The sequence below is a fragment of the Nothoprocta perdicaria genome, unplaced genomic scaffold (genome assembly GCF_003342845.1).
Source record: "Nothoprocta perdicaria isolate Ctin4 unplaced genomic scaffold, notPer1 scaffold_270, whole genome shotgun sequence".
NCBI lineage: Eukaryota > Metazoa > Chordata > Aves > Tinamiformes > Tinamidae > Nothoprocta > Nothoprocta perdicaria.
This window is the reverse complement of record NW_020455500.1, coordinates 566,732-585,321: the sequence shown is the minus strand read 5'-3', so window position 1 is coordinate 585,321 and position 18,590 is coordinate 566,732. Positions and strand designations below refer to the sequence as shown.

Here is an 18,590-nt window from a genome sequence, read left to right as displayed (position 1 = left end):
CTGCTGCTTGATGCTTAGGACTGCCCTTCATATGGGTTTTTAGCAGGCTGTCAGAATGAAAACTTTGTCTTTATGTGGAAATCATATTCATGGTTCCTCCTTACCACTCCTCTTTTTCACTTCTTCCGAAGAGATTTCTTCTAGGAAGGGCCTGTTCCCAGCTCTTACGGCATTTATAATAAAAGAGTGAAGGGATTTGAGAGCTTCAGAAAGGAGTAGAGGAAGCCTTCTGGCCAGTTTTAAATAAATTTGTTTTAGATCTTATTTGATTTTTCCAGAAAGAGGTGACTCACTGAGAGCAGGTCCTTGAGCAGCTGAAGACAGCTTTGTTAGGCAGTTCTCTCTGCTCCAGTGCTCTTGCCCATTTTCCTAGGTTCCAGCAGTTGCACAGCCTGGTGAATGTGTTTATTTTCTTCCCAGTGACCTTTATAGACTTCTAAAAAATCTTTTCCAGGTAGATTGACCAAATCAGAAAATTGCAGCAGAAGTAATTAAAGCACTGAAGGGATTTGCTTAAGAGAAAAAAACAAAATGAATAAAATCTGTCTGTTTTGGCAGACTGACAATGTATCTATTATTTGCAGATTTTTTGGGGCATATCAAGTAAATCTCAAGTTAAAAAAGAAATAATCATGGATGAGTTGGGTAGGATCCAAATGAGTGACATGGTATTATTTAGGAATAAAAAATTAATGCTATCAGAAAGAATATCTTCATGCCAAGGACATAACTTGGCTCAGAAAGTTTGTTTTTATTTCTTCTTGTACATCTTGTTTTAAATACTTAGATTAGCCAAGAAATCAAATGTTGTCACATCCAATTTAAAAATTCATAGTAGCACACATTATTGAAGAGGATTTGTAGAAGTACTTAAAATTAATTGTAACTTTGGAAATTGTTCTTTTTATTCTGTTCTTATAGAAAATTAAATACTGAGTCCTGACATACTCATGACAGCATTTGAGGAGGAAAAGAACATTTGCAAATACTTTTTTTTTTTCCCCAGGACAAAGAGATTTAGCTCCATCTAGTGGGTTAAGATTTCTCTGTACTGAGGATGTATTATATTAGGAAGTAAACAGTCAATCTTTTTTTTTTTATAGCTTTTTAATTGCAAAATCCAAGGTTGTTTTCTCTGAGGTGATTTTCTATGCTGCAATTTAACTTTGAGAGAAAAAAGGGGGGAATCAGAGGGGAATCATGATTCCCAGGTTGCTTATGACTACTACCAACTTGCAGTAATATAGGGGGCAGCTCATATATAAATTTGCATATGTTGTATGGCAAGTGAGAAAACCTAGTTAGTTACAAATGATATAGCCTACTGAAATGCTTGGATAGAAGAAGTTTAAGATGTTGAGGACAGTAATTAGGTACAGTTTTTGATAGGAAGATTTAGAGAGAAGGCATAAACTTGTGTTTCCCAATGAAAATGAGCACTGAGGTTAGGTTGTGTGATTTAAGTTGTTTCTAATGGCTGTGAAGTGGGAAAGGAAAGGAATGTTGCACATATCAGAAAAATGGCTGAATTTATCTTGTCAACCAAATTAATTATATCTTTCCCTTACCATTGATAGCCAGAGTTATGAAATTGGGAAGATGGATGTGAAATATTCTACTGGGAAAGAAATGCAGGTGAGAAACAGAATAATAGGAGATTTTTGTTGACGTGACCTCACTGCATCGTCTGCCTCAACTTTGTGAAACGTTACAAGTGATTCTCTGGCCTTTTCTTTAGCACTGTCTGCTCTGAAGTCTGGCAAAGTGGCAAGTGTGTTCGGAGTATTTCACAGAGATTATGTTACAGGAGTAAGGCTGAAACAGACCCTTAGAGGTCAGATCTCCTTTCTTTCCTTCCTCCTCTTCTTTCAAGGCATCAGCTGTTACAGCTGTGTAATTTCTGACAGATCTGTCTGTCTTGTTCATAAGCTCATTACTGCCAGTGAATATAGAGATGATTTTATTTGCCTCTCCTTTATATAAACCTATTACAGATTAGAATCCAGATCTCTAATTTTCCTTATTACTCTGCTCTCTCCTTTAACTGTGGTTGATTCGTATTCTGTTTGGATTGCAGCATTAAGAATGGACCCAGCATTCCTGCTCAGGCTTTGGAGTAGAGCAGTCACTTTATATGTCTGGTACCAGGCATAAATAAGGTTTAAGGGCTTTTTTTTTGACTCAGATTTTATTTTTAATATGCTTAGTTTTAAGACTTTTTTGATAACCCTTAATGTGTGTGTTTTCGTTTTTTTTCTTCTTGGTCAAAAGAAGTTTAACCTTTTTGTTGTTTGTTTTTCCTCTTTCCAGGCTAAAGTGCTGCGGTTGTTAGCTACTGCCTATTTGGAGTGGGATTGCAATCTGTACCTTGACAAGGCACTGAAGGCGATAAACTTGGCAAATGAGGTAGTAATATGTTACAGTATTTAAGGTGTGCTGTCATTAAAACTCAAACATTTATTATCATAATCATATAGAACATACTAATCACAAGTAGAGTATCCTTGAGATCAGATAAGCTATGGACTGAGGTGTGTTTACCTTGCTTTAGTTTTCAAACTGATAAGAATATTTTGATGTTGGCAGCTTTCTTTATAGAGAAGTCTTGCTGAGTGTGCAGATGCAGATGTCTTTGTGTACTTCTCTGTGATAGCCAAAACTGTACAAACAGAATAAACTTCTGTGAGTTTCATCTAAGGTTTAAAGCACCTGTTTTTTTATGTGTCAAACCTTTCCTTTGCTTTTGGGCTACAGTAGATGAATGTCCACATTACATTTTGAGTCCCCATGTCAATATCTGTATAGATGTTTAAGCAAGCACCAGATAGGTTGAGTTTTGGAAGGTGTTAGCTGTAACACTTCACTAATGTGATTGATGCTTTTTCTCTGGGACTTGAAAACTGCACTGTACCAAATAGCATGAAGATATATAGATATATGCATACAATGGGAGTCATTAAGAAAGGGAGCATATACAATTTTCTGATATTTATTATGGATGTGCTGGACTCTGAAACGATCTGTATTCAACAAACAGCTAAGTAATGTATTATTTTTCATTGTGCAGGAGAGTTTGCATCCAGCAGGGTTTTTTTTGAAAGTTAAAATTCTTCTTAAAAGTAGAGCATCAGATGAAGACATCAAAGCAGGTATCACATAGTTTTGCTTAGGTTTCATAGCAAGGTCATACTATTCCATATCCAAGAAGACAACCTGAGTTATGCATTAAAAAAAAAAGAGAAAAAAACATAGCAGTCAGTGTTAAGATGGGAGTTATGCAGAAGTTGATGTAAATTTGAATTAAACACAAATTTATTTTGTTGTTTTTCTGTGAGAGTTTAAATATGTTTGCTGGGAAGGGGGAAGACCCTGAAACCTGTTAGAATGAAGACAGTGACTGATTTTAGACCTAGGCCTAAGATAACTTAAAGAAGTTGGAGGTGGGTTGTCTCTTACCCAGTCCGCATAACAAGAAGGCCTGCGAAAGGCTATTGTGTATATGTGATAGTGCAAATTGTGGGCAAGAGATGCCAAATGGATATTAATGTGTTAGTATTAAGGTGTGTTACCCCTGTTCATTGGTTTGTGTACGTCATATAGACTCCTTCCCTTGTTCCCTGAACTTATCCTTTGAAGTGAATTGATGTTTCTGTTGATGTGACAGAAGAAAAATTTCAGGGGGATTTTAGAATAGAGAGAGTAGTGTTTCAGACAGACCTAATTTCCCTAAATAGGGAAATATTAAGGAAAGAGACTTTGTGGTCTTTTTAGTCAGAAAGCATAAGATAAATAATGATTGCTCTGAGACGTAAATATACAACAAGGTAAGGAGTTTCTTGCGCAGAAGCAGATGGTTTGAGGGCTGCCAGAGTGGCAGAAATGGAAATTCCACTTCAGGCGGCTGCTGGGGAATCTCAGCCAGCTTTCAAGTGGACAGTTACTCCAAGTTTAGCATTGTAATAGTCAGCCGCTTTTTTGCGGCCTGAATTGTTCTGTCATCGTGTTGCCCATCAAAACACGCTCTGATTATATTTGGGTAGAAATAAGACACCAGTTATACTTTAAACAAGGTAACAAGTAGTTGTACAAGCAACACACTTTTTTTCCTTTCTTTTTTCACCAGTTACTTACCTAAACAGGATGTCTGCCTTCTTACAGGTGGCTGGCAGAAATGAGACTGGTGCACTGCAACTTCTCTTTCTTTAAAGGTTCCTGCTAAGTTTTAGGGATTTGACTGAAATCTTTTTTTTTTACAGTTAAAATTGCTTAGAAATACATAAGTGCCATAGAAATGTTCCCTTTGACAACTGTGTCTCTGTATAGTCCTTATCAAAGCTACCATTATTTAAATCTTGCGATTAAACGTGAGCTGAGTGATCCAAAATTGATACCTACCTATGAGCACCAGACAATTCAACAAACATTTTGCATTATCTAGGGTTACTGATGCTGCAGGGACCAGGTTTATGTAATTCCACTTGCACTGTGATGCAGACCCAACAGCCTGAGCACTCTCCTCAGTCATTTAAGTGGCTCCATTTAAATCAGGATGAGACCTATTGTTAGAGAGCAGCTTGAGGCAAAAGTTTGTGCTATTAATGCTTATTCTATTCCTGCTTTAAAGAGACAGAGGACTGTAATTCCAGAGCTATGAGCTTGTCAGCTTTTTGTAGTACTAAATTCACTGTGAAAGGAAGAAAGTCAAAATACAATGAACAAGTTTTATTCCTCTTTAGTTTTAGAATTATTACATATTTTTAAGAGGCTCTAATGCCATAGAGTAAGCATCTAGGCTTTTAAGACAACTGAATAGTTTCAGCTGCGCTGTGTTCAATCTAGCTCTTGCAGAATTCCTGCACCGTGAAGTGTCTTTAGACTCCTGCTTGAATACTGCCAAATTGCTGCTGGAACATGGAAGGTATGAAAGCGTTGCTAGGTAAAGCAAACACAGTATTTGGGCTTTCCAACATATATCTATATCTATAAAAATACTCAAGTAACCTATGTGAAAGAAATATCATTATTCAATGTATCTGAACTAAGGTAACTAATAGCAACCCCTTGACATAACAAAAAAGGAGAATTAGTGAATAATACAAATCATTAAGAACAACTGGTAGTGTGCAGGGGAATAACCTTATCAGGAAGCAGCAAGCACAGGGCTGCTCCGGGAGGGAAGATGAGCCAGGAGCCATGGGTGATTGCAGCATCTCACCAGGAAGGGACCCAGTCCTGCAGCATCTGAACCCAGCAGGCAGAGCAGGGCGCAGTAGCAGCCTTCATCAACAGTGCAGGCATGGCAGAGTGATGAACGGGATCCAGGGTCCATCCAGGGAATTCCATCAGCAGCAGTAGGAGATAAGGCTAGAGACAGAACTGGAGACAAGCTGTCTGCAATGTAGTCCAATGTGTCTCTCCAAGAGACAGTGCTGGGGACAATTGCACTGAAGAGATAACTCAGGCTTGTCAGGGCAATTAAGGCCTATTGGTCCAGTTGGGAGCCTGACAGTCATTGCCTTTAAAGATCAGATTGTATATTGGATTGTAGAACTCAGTGCATTCCTTGTAATACTTTTTTGTTGATGTTAGATAATACCAATAAAGTTTTGTATATATGCTGGGAGAGGGAAAGACTGAGAAATATTTTGGCCACTAAGCCTAGCAAGAGAAAGATGGCAAAGAACTCCTGTTATATGGTGAAGCCTTGTTTTAAATAAAAACTGACAGAGATAGGTCAATAGTTTTGAGAACCAGCCTGTCCTTTCCATAGCAAGGTGACACACATTATGACAGCTGCAGAACAGTGTCAAATAACGTTGAGTGGTGATCTGCAATGCCACAGCCTTACTTTGGATTGATTGGGCCAGTCCTTGTGCAATCTTAATATATTTTGTGGGTCAGAGATGATCTGTTCTTTCATATTAACTTACCTTCAGAATGCAAGAGTTTAGAGTCCTAGATTCTTTCTTAGGGAAAACCATGTAAGGAAGAACAGACGATTATAAAGTAAGAAGTGAAATTTCACCTGGTCAGGTACTCTGTCACGATTGCCTATTTATACACTTTTACTTTGCTGTAAATTCTTTTTCTTTCATTTTGAGGAGCAAACTCGCTCGGGAATATTGTGGAACCAGCATGAGCTCATAGGAAGTTACTTCTGAATAGATGATCTGCAGCAAATCTGTATCTTGACTTTGTTCTAATGTGACTGTGTCAATAGCACTGATGAGAAACATGCGGGATGGTGTGAATATATTAGTCTTTAGAATTGATAATTATCAGCTCTTTCTGTGCAGCCTCTTAAAAATCCATCTGTTGAACAGGGAATCAGTTGGTTTTGATTTTCTAAAATCTGTTGCTGAACGGTTTGAATCTTCACCTGACCTTGGAAGAATCACCCTAGTCCACATTGACTTCCTGTTGCAGAACAAGAGGGAGCTGCTTGCCAAGCAAAAGGTTGAAGAAATTATTATAGGTCTGTATCCATATTTTGCTGAAAGCTGGATTTAGTTCTCTTAAAGTCTTTAATTCCATTTTTCTTTATTTGGTCTCATTCTTCTTTTTATTTGTGTCTCTTTTTCCTTCTGTTTCTATTGTGTAGTGACTCTGAACTCCTGTGGCAATCATGACAATCGTAATTAAGCTCAGGGTGAATTCAATTGCTAGAACAATTATTCTTTCTTAGGCTAGGCTGTATGCACAATGTAGCCTCTGTGTGACCAATATGTGTGGGAACAGAAACATTCACTAGAAAATCCGTGCAATGCTAACACTTTGTCCATTCAGGACAGCGTGTTTTTGTTTGTATTAAAGCAGGTTGCTTAACCTTGTTTGAGCTGCTCAATTATAGATTTCTTTTTAGTGCCTTCTGCACTGAAGTATTTTCTGACTGCTGGAAATCAGTGTTTTATGCAGCATCTAAATGTAGGTTTAGGAGGCATAGTCATCATTCAAGTAGGAAAATACTTAATTATTTTGCTCACTGCTTTTTCTTTTAAGAAGCAGGATATGAAACACTGGATCCTGAGTGATGCTATTGCTGTATTGTGCTTAGTTGTGGACCAGTCTTTCTCGGATAGTTCTTAGGTACTTCCCCGCTATGCTGCTTAAAGATCTGTAAAATGCTGACTTGCAGTATCTTTTCAGGTCATTATACTGGGAAACAGCTGTTGCCTGAAAACTTGAACCAGCTGCATATTATTTTGTGGGACAGAGCTGCCAAAAAATACGAGGTTTGAGACCAAGTAGTGTTGCTTTTATCAATATTAGTGAAAATGTAGAATTGCTTTTCCTGAGTGTTTTGGCATGTCTGGTTTTGGTTAGCATGTAAGTTATGACTAAAATTCGTGTTCCGGTGGGAACTAGTTTTGTTTTCATCCATCTGGATGCTCTTTTCCATTACAGCCACACGTTTCATGTAGTCTCATCTCAGGGGTTGGACGTGGACACAGTGTTGTGGCCAGAATGGATCAGCCAAGGGGCCTGTGTAGCACATCATTGTGGTTTTGTCCAGGGAAGGATGTAAAAGTACTAAAATATGTTTTACATTGAACCATTTACATCGAACATTTTAGTCTTTAGAGGCACTGATGTGGATTATTAAATGCTGCTTCCTATCTCATTTCCAAACTGGACAGACAAGTGAGTTAAATGGGGAGTGGGCCCTGGAGAGGTACTTTGTTGTTTCTCCAAATATATTATGACTTTAGAAACTCCATTTTGTGCCAGAGCAGAAATTGGATATTGCAGTAGTTAGTAATTTTTGAATTGGAGAGTGCTGGGATACTCCCTTTTTTCTGGGGGTTGGGATAGATGTTTGAGCTGAAGGACCACACACTGCCATTCAGCAGGCTCCAGGCTTGTCCGTTTAAAACGTCGAAACTGAAAATATTTTCCTGATGATCTTTAATTGCAAAAGTGAACTGTCGACATGTGCTTTTTGCCTGGGAGCCATCAATTGACCTTGGCAGTTTGCTACATGACACATGCTCCATTTGCACCAGGAATTTTAACTCTTTGCTGCCCGGATTGTTCACCCAGCGTCTCAGCATCTTGTTGTGTTAATTGATTAGAGAGTAAAATTTCAATACTAAAACCTTCACCAATTGTCCTTGAGAACCATCTGGAGTTAGATGAGCTTTCATCCTTGATGCACTGTTAAGCTGCCACTTTTTCTAATTGTTTTGTTTAAGAGAACATAGGTAGTTTAATTCCTTGATTAAGGATGATTTTTTTTTTTAATTCCTAGGCAAAAAACTATTCTGAAGCTCTTCAGTGGTACAACTACTCTGTCAGCTTCTACACACCTGGGCAGATAGATCAGAACCTGGCTAAACTGCAGAGGAACATGGCTTCTTGCTATCTTCATTTGAAACAGCTTGACAAGGTATATAGATATGTATTTATTTCCTGTGTTGTTGTTGTTATATAGCTACTCCATTGGGACTTGGTTTACCTCGTTGTTGCTGTACCTCTTTTGCTCTGAGAAAGAGGGAGCTGTTTTTGCCTATCTTACAAGGAGGAGGAGGAGATGTCATTTATCTTCTTAGATGCTACTGAGTTCTCTTGCACCATCTATTATTCCAGTGGGAGGAACCATCGACAAGTTTTGTGATCATGCCTGTAAATCAGGTTTCTTCTCAGATTTTCTGAGAAAAATGAGCCCAATAGGAAAAGAGTTTCACTGCTAGAAGTTCCCACAACAATTTATTAGCCCTTACCTCTGCAGTGGGGAAGGGCATCTGCTTTTCCTAAAAAGCCTCTGGTTTGGAGGTATTGCACTGCACACTTCCAAGTAACAGAAGGGAGATCAATTTCTCAGTCTTCAGGGTTTCTCTCTTTCTCTCTTGTTCTCTCTCTGAATTTGAGGAAGCAGTTGGGTCATTGTCAAGCTTTGGGTCCTGTGCTGGTCACTCATTTTCTTTCCAGTGAGGATGCTGCCAAACCAAGCCAATTGAGAAATCACATAAATGTCAGTAATATAGTAATTAAAATGCTGTATAGCTGTCTTTCTACCCTGGTAACATATATTACTGATTTCTAGATACCAAGATGTCATTGGACTGAATGTTACATTCTCTGTTAATAGGCTAAAGAGGCAGTGAAAGAAGCAGAGAGATGTGATCCAAACAGCATTTTTACTCAATTCAGTGTCTATAAGATTGCGGTGCTGGAAAAAAATACTGACAAAGGTAGAAGCAATGATAAGCATAATTGGTCTCAATATGAGGATTTGGTTATTTCTTTTTGCTTTTAGAAACAGTATCTCTTTTGGCCTGCTTCTCATGATATCTCCCAGTTTCATGCTTCCTTTCTGACCATTTCTTTTTGATAAAACAGTTAGTCTGAGCTGTATTTCAGTTTACCTGGTGTCTTTCTTATTTCTTACTCTACTGATTGTCTTTTTCTCCTTAAAATCTTAGCAGTCCTGAGCTCCCATTACCTTCTTGTTTCTGTGCTCATTCTTCCAGGATTTTGTAGATTCTTCCTCTTCTCAGTTGAGATTTAATATCTGGCTCTCCCTGTGCTCCCTTTTTTCCTCATGTCAGGTGTTCTGAATAGTGTAATCATCTCTCAAGACTGCTCACTCTCTTCTGTAACTTCATTTCTCTGCAGTTGTTAGAATCAGGCCAGTTTATTATTTCAACTGATAACAGACATTATTAACCTTGCCTATGTGTCTGTACAAAACCAGTCAAATGCTCTACAAGCTGTGTATAATGTCTGCTTGGGTCCTAGGTTGATGGTAAAGTTGAAAAGGGCAAATAAAGGGCACTCTTTCTAAAAAGAGTGAAAAATAGGGTGTCTGGAATTAGAGGCCAGTCAGCTTTATATCCTTTCCTGGGAAAATTTTGGAATAATCAAAAGATTTGTAAGCAGTAATAATACAGCGAGTGGGTGCTAAGAGATGTGAATTTATCAGGACCCAATATTGTCAAACTAAACTAATTTCTGTGGTGTGGACTGGAACACGTGGTTAGAGAATAATCCCAAAGAAAGAAATCTTATACTTCCTGTGACTAGTTCTCTGAAAATGTTAGCTCAGTTTCCAAGGGCAGCCAAGAGTGTAAGAGGGAGAGGAGATGAACTAGGTCAAACCAAAGCCCAGGATCCTTGTTTTGGCAGTAATTTTGTGTGGATCTAGGGAAGGCTGTAAAAATAGGGCAAGCATATGATAGCCTCCTGAGTACTTTCCCAGACTTCAATTATTTGTGGCCAAGGATCCTAAATAGCAAGTAGAATACTAGAATTGAAATAAGTAGAAAGCAGAAGAGGGACATTTCCAGGCCATTGTAAAATTCACAGTTCAGCTACGTGCATTTTTAATTCCATTTCAATAAAGATTACCCTTGAATGAGGAGCAGAAGGGCAAAGCAGATTTGGATTGTTCATCTTGGTAGAAATATAATGGGGAGAAGAGTCTAAAAGATCATGACTGCTGTGGAGAAGGTGATTAGAAAATGTTTAGTTACTGTTTTTCATAACACAGAAACGCAGTATTGAAAAAACAGCTATCAAAACTGTCAGACTATAGGTTTAAAACAGCCAAAGGAGTATGCGTCTTGCAAACAGAATGTAATTGTGGAGTTCATTACCACAGCTGGGTGTTTTCTGGATGGAGCCTAGGAAGTCTCTGATCTCAATGGCAGAAGCTGAAGTAGCGTTCCAGGATGAGAATGATTTTATAGTTACTGTTTCTAATATTCTTCTCTAAGCATGTACTGTTGAAACACGGTACTGAGCTAGATGGGTCTTAACTGAACTGTTGCTCTCAATTACTCTGGTCAAGCAGAGGCTGAAGTGAACAAAAGGCATGAATTAGTGAGAAAGGTTACCAGAAAGAACATGAAAGCAAATTACAGAATGAAACATCTCTGTAGACTCCTCCTAATGAATTCTGCCATTTCATATTTTAATGAGAATCTCAACTCAAATAATGAAAATTGGGAAATTTACTCTATACTTATTTAGAATGCAGAGTAACATGCTGGGCTTATAAATAGAACATTTTCCGTTGAATTCTGTGGCAGTTAATTATTCTCTATACGTCTTTTTAATGACAGCATAATTTGTTCACATAATGTAGAGTGGGAACCGCAGCACAGTGTGAACATAAAAGCAGCAGTACACTTAGCATGAGCCAAGATGTGGGAGCTTGGAAACATGCCCAGACCATGTATTAGAGAAAGTCCTCTGTCTTCTGTGACAAACAGATATTTAGCAGAACAAAATTAAGGATGTGAGAGAGAGTTTCATTTGTTTGACATCCTTATTTCCTTAGATCTGTAGCTTGGAAAGCCTTTTTGGCACCTTTCTAGTAAAGAAATCCTTAATTGTGGAGAAGGGCTGGCATGGTCAGAATTTTTTAATCTCATTTTTTTTCATATTAAAAAACCAAAAAAGGATTATAGCCTTTCATAAGTCATCTGAAAAGCCTTGTTAAAACTGTAGAGCTTCCCTCTTCAACTACTTCTATGAAAATTTTCACTGTTTTTTCTCTCTGCTGCAGCTGTGGAAGCAGTGATTGCAATGGGGAAGCTAGCAGAAAAGCAGTCTCAGCACGAAGACAAGCTCTTAATGGATGGAAACACAGGCACTGACCTCCTGAGTTTGGCTGCCCAAATTGCTTTAGAGGTGACATTATCTTTGTTCTTCTTTCTTAATATAAGAAGGACAGCTGTCCTACTTCTGTCTAGGTATTTCATGCATTTATAAGTATTTCAAGCTTCAAGGACCAAAGTCTTACTCTAAGTAGTCAAATTGGTGTGTAAAACATATGGGAAATCACTTTCTCCTTTAATTGGATTGATTTCTTCAGGAAAATAAAGGTTTCTACCTTTGGTAGCTAGAAGTTATGTGGCACGCTTTCATAAAGCTCTCCTCAGCAAAAAGACACACTTCAGCCTCTGAGTTTTACTTTTTGAGGTTCTAGAGGAACCTGCCTGCAAAATGTACAGGAATAAGAGACTGAAAAATCAGTTGTTTCTCCTGTTTGCCTGCAGGTGGTGAATGAGTGAGTGATGCCTGACCTGGCAAATTACACTGACATAAATAGAAGACTTTTGGTTGCCTTTTAGGGCATTGTTCAGCATTTTGAAGCTTGAAACTTTTGCCAAAATGCAGTGATCCTTTTCTTCCCATCAACTCTTTGTTCATCACATGACCTCTTTGTATGTGTTTTTTTTTTTTTCTTGGATTTGAGGTTATATTGTGTGCAGTCCTTCGGTCTTTTCTTGATACATAGACTTAATAGGCTGCACAGACCTTTCCAAAATGCTCAAAATACTTTTCTCTCTCTCTCTCTGTCTCTTTTTTTTTTTTTTTTTTTTTTTTTTTTTTTTTTTTTTTTTTTTTTTTTTTTTTTTTTTTTTTTTTTTTTTTTTTGTGAGGGTGCTAACAAAGCATGTTTTAATTTGTTTTCAGAATGAACAGCAGGTTGTGGCTATCAAAGCTCTGGAGTACTTATCTGAACATTCACAAGATTGCCAGCAAGTATTTGCAGCTTTAAAGTAAGATTTTGAGATCCTTGCAAGGAAAGAGGTTTTTTGTTTTCTTTTTACGAGTTTATAGTAAGGAGGAAAGTGGAGAGCAGAGTAGTTCCAAGATCGCTTCGTAGGCTTTTTGGTGCTGCAAGTATACCTTACTCCTAAACTCTAGCATCTTTTTAATTCTGTAGCATCTAGCAGATAGCTTTTCCCCAAGAAACTAGTATCTGTAGCTCTACATTTTATGATTATATTGTGATGTGAACATATAACCAACAGATGACAAAGGAGATGGCAACAGGGTATCTGGTAGAAACACCAGTTCTTTTGTATCCTCTGATCAAGCAGTGTCTTGTTGAACTGTTCCATCACTTTTCTATAAAAACAAATATTGTGAAACAAATTATGTTATTCTGCAAGTACATTTATTGTTATTTAATTGGTAGGCAGAATGACGTAGGCTGAGAAAGGCAAAAGGGTGGGAAGTAGAATAATCTTATTTTATGTGACACTTCCGAGTCCTGTGAATTATGTTTTTTCTAGACTTGTCATTGTTCATTTCTCTCGTATTTAGGTGTTTGGTTCGTCTTATGTTGTCAAAAGTCATGGCAGAAAATGAAGAGAGAAGGTAAGTCCATTTGCAAAACTCTTATGTTAGGTACGTTGTACAGGGCTTCCTTTCTTATGCAGTATTCGTGAGATTTTTATGCTGGTTAAAGATCCGCCCAGATCACTTCTTGGTTGGACCTCATGGCATCACATAGGGTCATCTATTCATCTTGTATAACCTTTTCTTTACATTCTTTCTCTTTTGTTACCTCTTTTGTTAATGCATAATACTGCCAGGTATTTTTTATGGAGAATGTGAACTAAATAACTACTTTTGACAGTAGAATGAGATACGTTTCAGAGGTTCTGAGTGAGAACTGAGATCTTCCTTGATGAAGTCTGGCCACTTAAAATAGGGTGCTGACCTGGGAGGAGAAGAACTGTTTTGACTGACAAAAAGACAGGGTACACTCAGTGAAATCAGAAGTTTACCCTTCCAAATACTTGGAAGGTCTCTTGCTAAACCTCTACAGTGATTTTTTTTTTTTTTTTTTTTCCATTGTGATCAGTAAAAATTCCTGCGAGTCTTCACTTTCCTTTTAGGACTTCAAATGCTAAAAGCTTCTAATGACCAAAAAGGGAAAGAACAGGAAAGAATTCCCTGTCTGTCAGGGAAAGAATAACTGTACCCATAATTACCAAGCTGTTGTATTCTGTCATAAGTAATGTATTTTGTCATAAGAAAATAAATGAAACATTTTTTTATTTTCTGAAACCTTTATTTTCCCTCCATTTCAGAGATAAAGATATCAACTCCATGCTGACTTACTTGACCTTGGGTATGTGTTTGTCTAAATATTTGGACTCATTTCAGTTTAGGTTCTCCACTTCTGACTAAAATCAGTAAAAGTTAGGAGCCAAGTTAGACCTGGAGATCAGGCAGTGTTGCAAAGTTGGACCTCAGTGCTACAGGTTTTTGCTATTACAAACTTGCAGGCTCGTGTTGGAAGAACCATTTCTAGTAGAGCTTGAACTTGACAGCTTCTGTCAGACAAAATGGTTTTTCTTCTGGGCAGTTTTGCTGGCCACACATGCAAACAACAGATAGTTGTGTACAAGCCACAGTCTGGGTGGCCTCAAGTGACAGTCTCGTAGTCTGACTGCACTGTTAAGAACAAAGTTAGTATCTTGAGCAGCAGGGCTACCACAAAAGGAAGTAGTTTGGTTTTGTACTCTGAATTAGCAGTGTCAGCTTATACTGGCCTTAATTAAATGCAAAGTACCGTGTTTTTTAGTGTTCTGGCTGGTTAAAAGGGAGGGTTTCTTAGATTAAATTAACGCTCGTTTTGTTTGTTTTGGGTTTTTTTTTGTTCAGGACATCTTAGAAACTTGCAAGGAATAATAGCAAATTGCTGAAAGACAAGAGAGACTTGTCAGATTTGGTTGCCACTTCTAGTTATACTCTCTCTTAGAAAAAAGAATCCTCTTGTTTGTACTGGAAAAGCTGTGGGAGTTTTCCAGAGGTCTTTTGTCCAGCTGAAGTATTAAATCACGTGAAATCTTTTCACTTCTGTCCTTTATTAGACATCAAAGTTCATGAAATCTTTGAACTTTTTGCTAGCCATTCTGGCTGTGACTGGGAGAAATTGGTGAAGAACTGAACTAAATGGAATAACGATTCTTCAAAGAAAGGTCTCCAATTAGTTACATTTTTAAAATGTCTTTTTGTGCTAATAAAGTAAAACTTCCCTGCAGTATCCTTCAGTGTCAATATCTTGTTTTTTTTTTTTTTTTTGAAAGGAGCAAACTCGTTGGCAGCCCTATATATCTTACAATAATTGCTGCTTGAGGCACATTTTGATGTTTTTACAACTCTCTCTGGTTAAGCATATTAGATTTAAGTTGCAAGAAGAACCTCAGGAATTATATGGAAGTTTTGGCAACCTCTGTTTCATAGATATAGTTCCTATGTTTTGAAATGCGTTTATTCTGCTTAGCGAAGGCTATTTATTTATTGAACAACACAACTTTTGCAGCTCACAGGAGACTTGCTGAGCCTTTCACAGAAGAGAATTTGACAGGAGACAGAAGGATCCTTGAAGCTCACTGGTTTAGAAAAGTTGGTAGGTTTCACTGTCAAATCTAAACTAAATCACCTCCATCTCCACCCAGCCAGATGTTAAGGAAGAAAAAAGTGTGTTAGAGATACAGCACGTTTATAAAACTTGGCACTTGGGCAGTCTCTGCATTGACTAGTTTTAGAATTCTCCTGCTGTATTTTCTCATGTGTAAAACTTATCTTGTATGTCTCATGCTTTAAGTCAGTTACCAAGACAAGGTCTGTGTGACTGTTGTGTTAGCTAGTTGTCTTAAGTCCATGATAAAATTTTGACCTGCCTCGTGCTACAGAATTGAAAATCAAGGAGAAGCAAATAAAAAATTTTCTTCAGTATCTGAAAGGAATACTGCTAAAAGTAATAAAATACCTTAGTGCCAAATACTGCGTATGCACTTTCCATTGTGAACAAAATGAGAGCTATGAATTCAGCATTAGTGCAGCAATGTGATCAGTGCATGGCCTGGTCGTGGTGCAGGATGGGCTTAACTCAGCCATCCAGACAGACAGTCTTGATTACTCCCTTAAATAAGTAGTCCACATATGCATGTGAATATATAAACTAAAAATGTTATCATGGCTATGAATGCAGCTGCTGTGTAGCATTCATAGTCGAGATCCATAATGTGTCCCTGGGTCCTCATTCAGCAGCCTTTGTTACACCTATTTTGTAAGGATGTCATCAGTGCGCTCGTTGTTTATGAAAAAAATATATGTGACCATAGGATAACAGATTGGGAAGTGGCAGAGGTAACGGTAGCAAGCACCAATGTGAGCAAGGCTCATCTGAGGTGACTGCTTCTTTCTGAAGCAACATTCTGGCTCACAGAATAAATGATTAAGAGAGACCATGAAAACATGTCTCTGGGAAGAAGTCACTGTGCAAGTTGGAATCCACAAAGTCACGGTGAAATGTAAGCATTTAGTTAGGTTGGATTCTCATACATTAAAATCATGTAATTGTCTTTAGATGGCTACATCTGATTCATCTGCTAATAAGCAATATATTTTACAGTGTATTTTCTTCTCTATATGACCCTGCTGAGGTTGAATGAGATATTTTTTGGGGGGGAGGAGGAAATAGGCTTGACTTTGCTTTGGGAATATTTTTCAACATTTTTATCCAGCTTCTGATACAGTTTACCAATATAAGAAAGTGTTACTTTTTGTTAGTGCTGTTGTGGAGAGGGTATGCGATAGAATGGATGCTTGATTTTGATAAAATCATTAAAACAAAGGATTTGAAAGTATGAGCCATCTATTTGTAGTCTAACAGATCACAGGTAATGGTATTTGTTGCTGCTGTTAAATAAGTTGGTGATGATAATTTGTGAAAGTGAATCATAGAATGTATAAACCATCTCTTAATAGAGTTTTAATGTGTATAGCCCATAACATACTGAAGATTTTAATTCTAGGCTCCTGTTCTATTTTTATTATTATTATTAGCTTGGAACTCGGCTGTACAGTTCCAGAATTGTCCTGAAAAGATGAGGGATTTCTTTGTACTGTCTTTCAAGGTATGTGCTCTCACTAGTGGTGTCTTTGATTGAGGAATACTGCCATCCATCTAATTCCTTGAGAAGTTGCATCCATGTATCACATACTTCCTTGGAGACTTGTCACAAGGAAATTGGCCTGTTAGACAAAATCTAGGCATCATTGTCATATTTTGTTGCTTTTTATTCTCTGCAGAATGGATTCAAACACTGCTACAACCTTTATCATGGAACAAACTTTTTTTGTTTAATTATACAAGCAGTATTTCGATATGAACATGTGCGCTTTAGGACTGTTTACTGAAAATGTCGAAGATGAAACTCAGCAGCCACCCGTTTAGGAGCAGGGTTGCTTTGTAAAGGCACAATTCTCATTACTTGCTTCTATTTTTGGTTTCAGTTGTCCCAGTTTTGTCCTTCTGACAAAGCTGTTCTGATTGCTCAGAAGACATGCCTGTTAATGGCAGCTGCAATTGATCTGGAAATGGGCAGACAGCAGGACAAAACACCTTCTGAGCAGGTGAGATGTTATTCTTTTGACTGATTCTTTGCAAAGCCATAAAATAAGCATTCAGTGCAACATTTTCTTTTCATTTTAAGATGCTGGTTGTTTCATTCAGAACAGATTGTTGAAAGTATGGAAACTTTTCATAATTAACCAGAATCGATACACCTAGTATGGGAACCTTTCATAATTAATTAGAATCAATAACCTGAATGCTATTTAGACATTGAAAACGATGGGTTTCTGTAAATAGGTTCTGAGCAGATCTGTATCAGCATGGGCTCAGATTATTATCCTTTCTTAAAGGAGTTTTAGCCTTTAAGTTTCTTAAAAGAGTTCGCATACCTCATAGTATGTAAGGAATCTGTTCTAAACATAGGTTGAATAGACAAATGACTGCTGCATGTGTGGGACTCTGCACTTGCTGAAAATAGTTACTGGTATGGTGAGGATGAAGCTCACAACTTACTTGTTTTATGTCTACACACTTTTTTTCTAGAACTTACTGTGGGAAGGAGGATATAGAGGTTATGGTTTCATTGCTTTTCTGGAGAACAATGCATAGTAATTTGTTCTGTAAGAATTGGTTGTCTGTTGGTCTGAATTATACTATTTTATGCTTGCGAGCTAAAATAAGCAATATCCTATAGGAATTAAACTGTCCTTTTCTGGAACATGTTTGTTTGTCTGAGATATGGAGGTCTTTGAAAAAGAAAAAAATACACAGTAGTAGCTGGTCTGGATGATGTACTAATTAGGCTGGTTCATCATTTATTATATAGCTAGGTATAGAGACCTCTCTGCTGCTGTCATTTGAGATGCAAGTTTTGTACATTTTTAAAACGATGACCTAAAAATAGCTTCTTGAATATTTTATAAAATAGATGGAACTTTTGACTGAGGCCCTTCAACATCTCCAGGCATGCAAGGAGATATGGAAAGTTCTGAAACTATCAGGTAAGCAAGAAAATGTGTCTCTTCAGAGCATTTAAACTCTCAGACTTTGCAACTGTAATCATATATATGGCATATGGAATTGCTGTCTCAGTTGATGAGTGTTGAAGCAGGTGTGTGGCAATAAGACTTAAGAACTGGCAAAACCATCTGTACTTTTTTATATGTCATTGCTGGCTTTTATTGTCTAGATGATGTAAAATGTGGAGCCATTTTTCTGAGGAAAGTTGGTTGCCTTTTTTGTCTCAAATGTTAAATTCCAAGCTTTTTGCTCTAAAGTAGCTGAGTAGCAGATTTCCTTTTGGATCACTCAGGTTAAAGATGATGATGCCAGTATTTTCTTTGACTCTGCTCTTGCCCTGTAGTAAGACAGGATACAGTTTTAGTAATTATACTAGCCTCTTTATGAGTAAGGCATTTAAAAATACCAGAAGTCCTAGTAATATATTTTGGGAGTGCCAAAACCCATCCTCTCTTTACCT

General features: G+C 37.6%; 1 protein-coding gene across 4 annotated transcripts in view; it reads left to right on the top strand.

Annotated features, from left to right (window-relative positions):
• The window catches only part of TEX11 (testis expressed 11), a 28,901-nt gene that overhangs the window by 4,627 nt on the left and 5,684 nt on the right, over positions 1 to 18,590 (top strand). For all 4 annotated transcript variants that reach the window (XM_026040937.1, XM_026040935.1, XM_026040934.1 and 1 more), the window contains 16 exons: positions 1,578 to 1,635; positions 2,311 to 2,406; positions 3,068 to 3,149; positions 4,840 to 4,918; positions 6,324 to 6,475; positions 7,147 to 7,232; positions 8,249 to 8,386; positions 9,089 to 9,191; positions 11,510 to 11,634; positions 12,424 to 12,509; positions 13,060 to 13,113; positions 13,833 to 13,873; positions 15,071 to 15,157; positions 16,600 to 16,670; positions 17,050 to 17,169; positions 18,039 to 18,111. In XM_026040937.1, the coding sequence (XP_025896722.1) occupies positions 1,578 to 1,635; positions 2,311 to 2,406; positions 3,068 to 3,149; positions 4,840 to 4,918; positions 6,324 to 6,475; positions 7,147 to 7,232; positions 8,249 to 8,386; positions 9,089 to 9,191; positions 11,510 to 11,634; positions 12,424 to 12,509; positions 13,060 to 13,113; positions 13,833 to 13,873; positions 15,071 to 15,157; positions 16,600 to 16,670; positions 17,050 to 17,169; positions 18,039 to 18,111 (1,451 nt within the window). The remainder of the gene's footprint in view (positions 1 to 1,577; positions 1,636 to 2,310; positions 2,407 to 3,067; positions 3,150 to 4,839; positions 4,919 to 6,323; positions 6,476 to 7,146; positions 7,233 to 8,248; positions 8,387 to 9,088; positions 9,192 to 11,509; positions 11,635 to 12,423; positions 12,510 to 13,059; positions 13,114 to 13,832; positions 13,874 to 15,070; positions 15,158 to 16,599; positions 16,671 to 17,049; positions 17,170 to 18,038; positions 18,112 to 18,590) is intronic.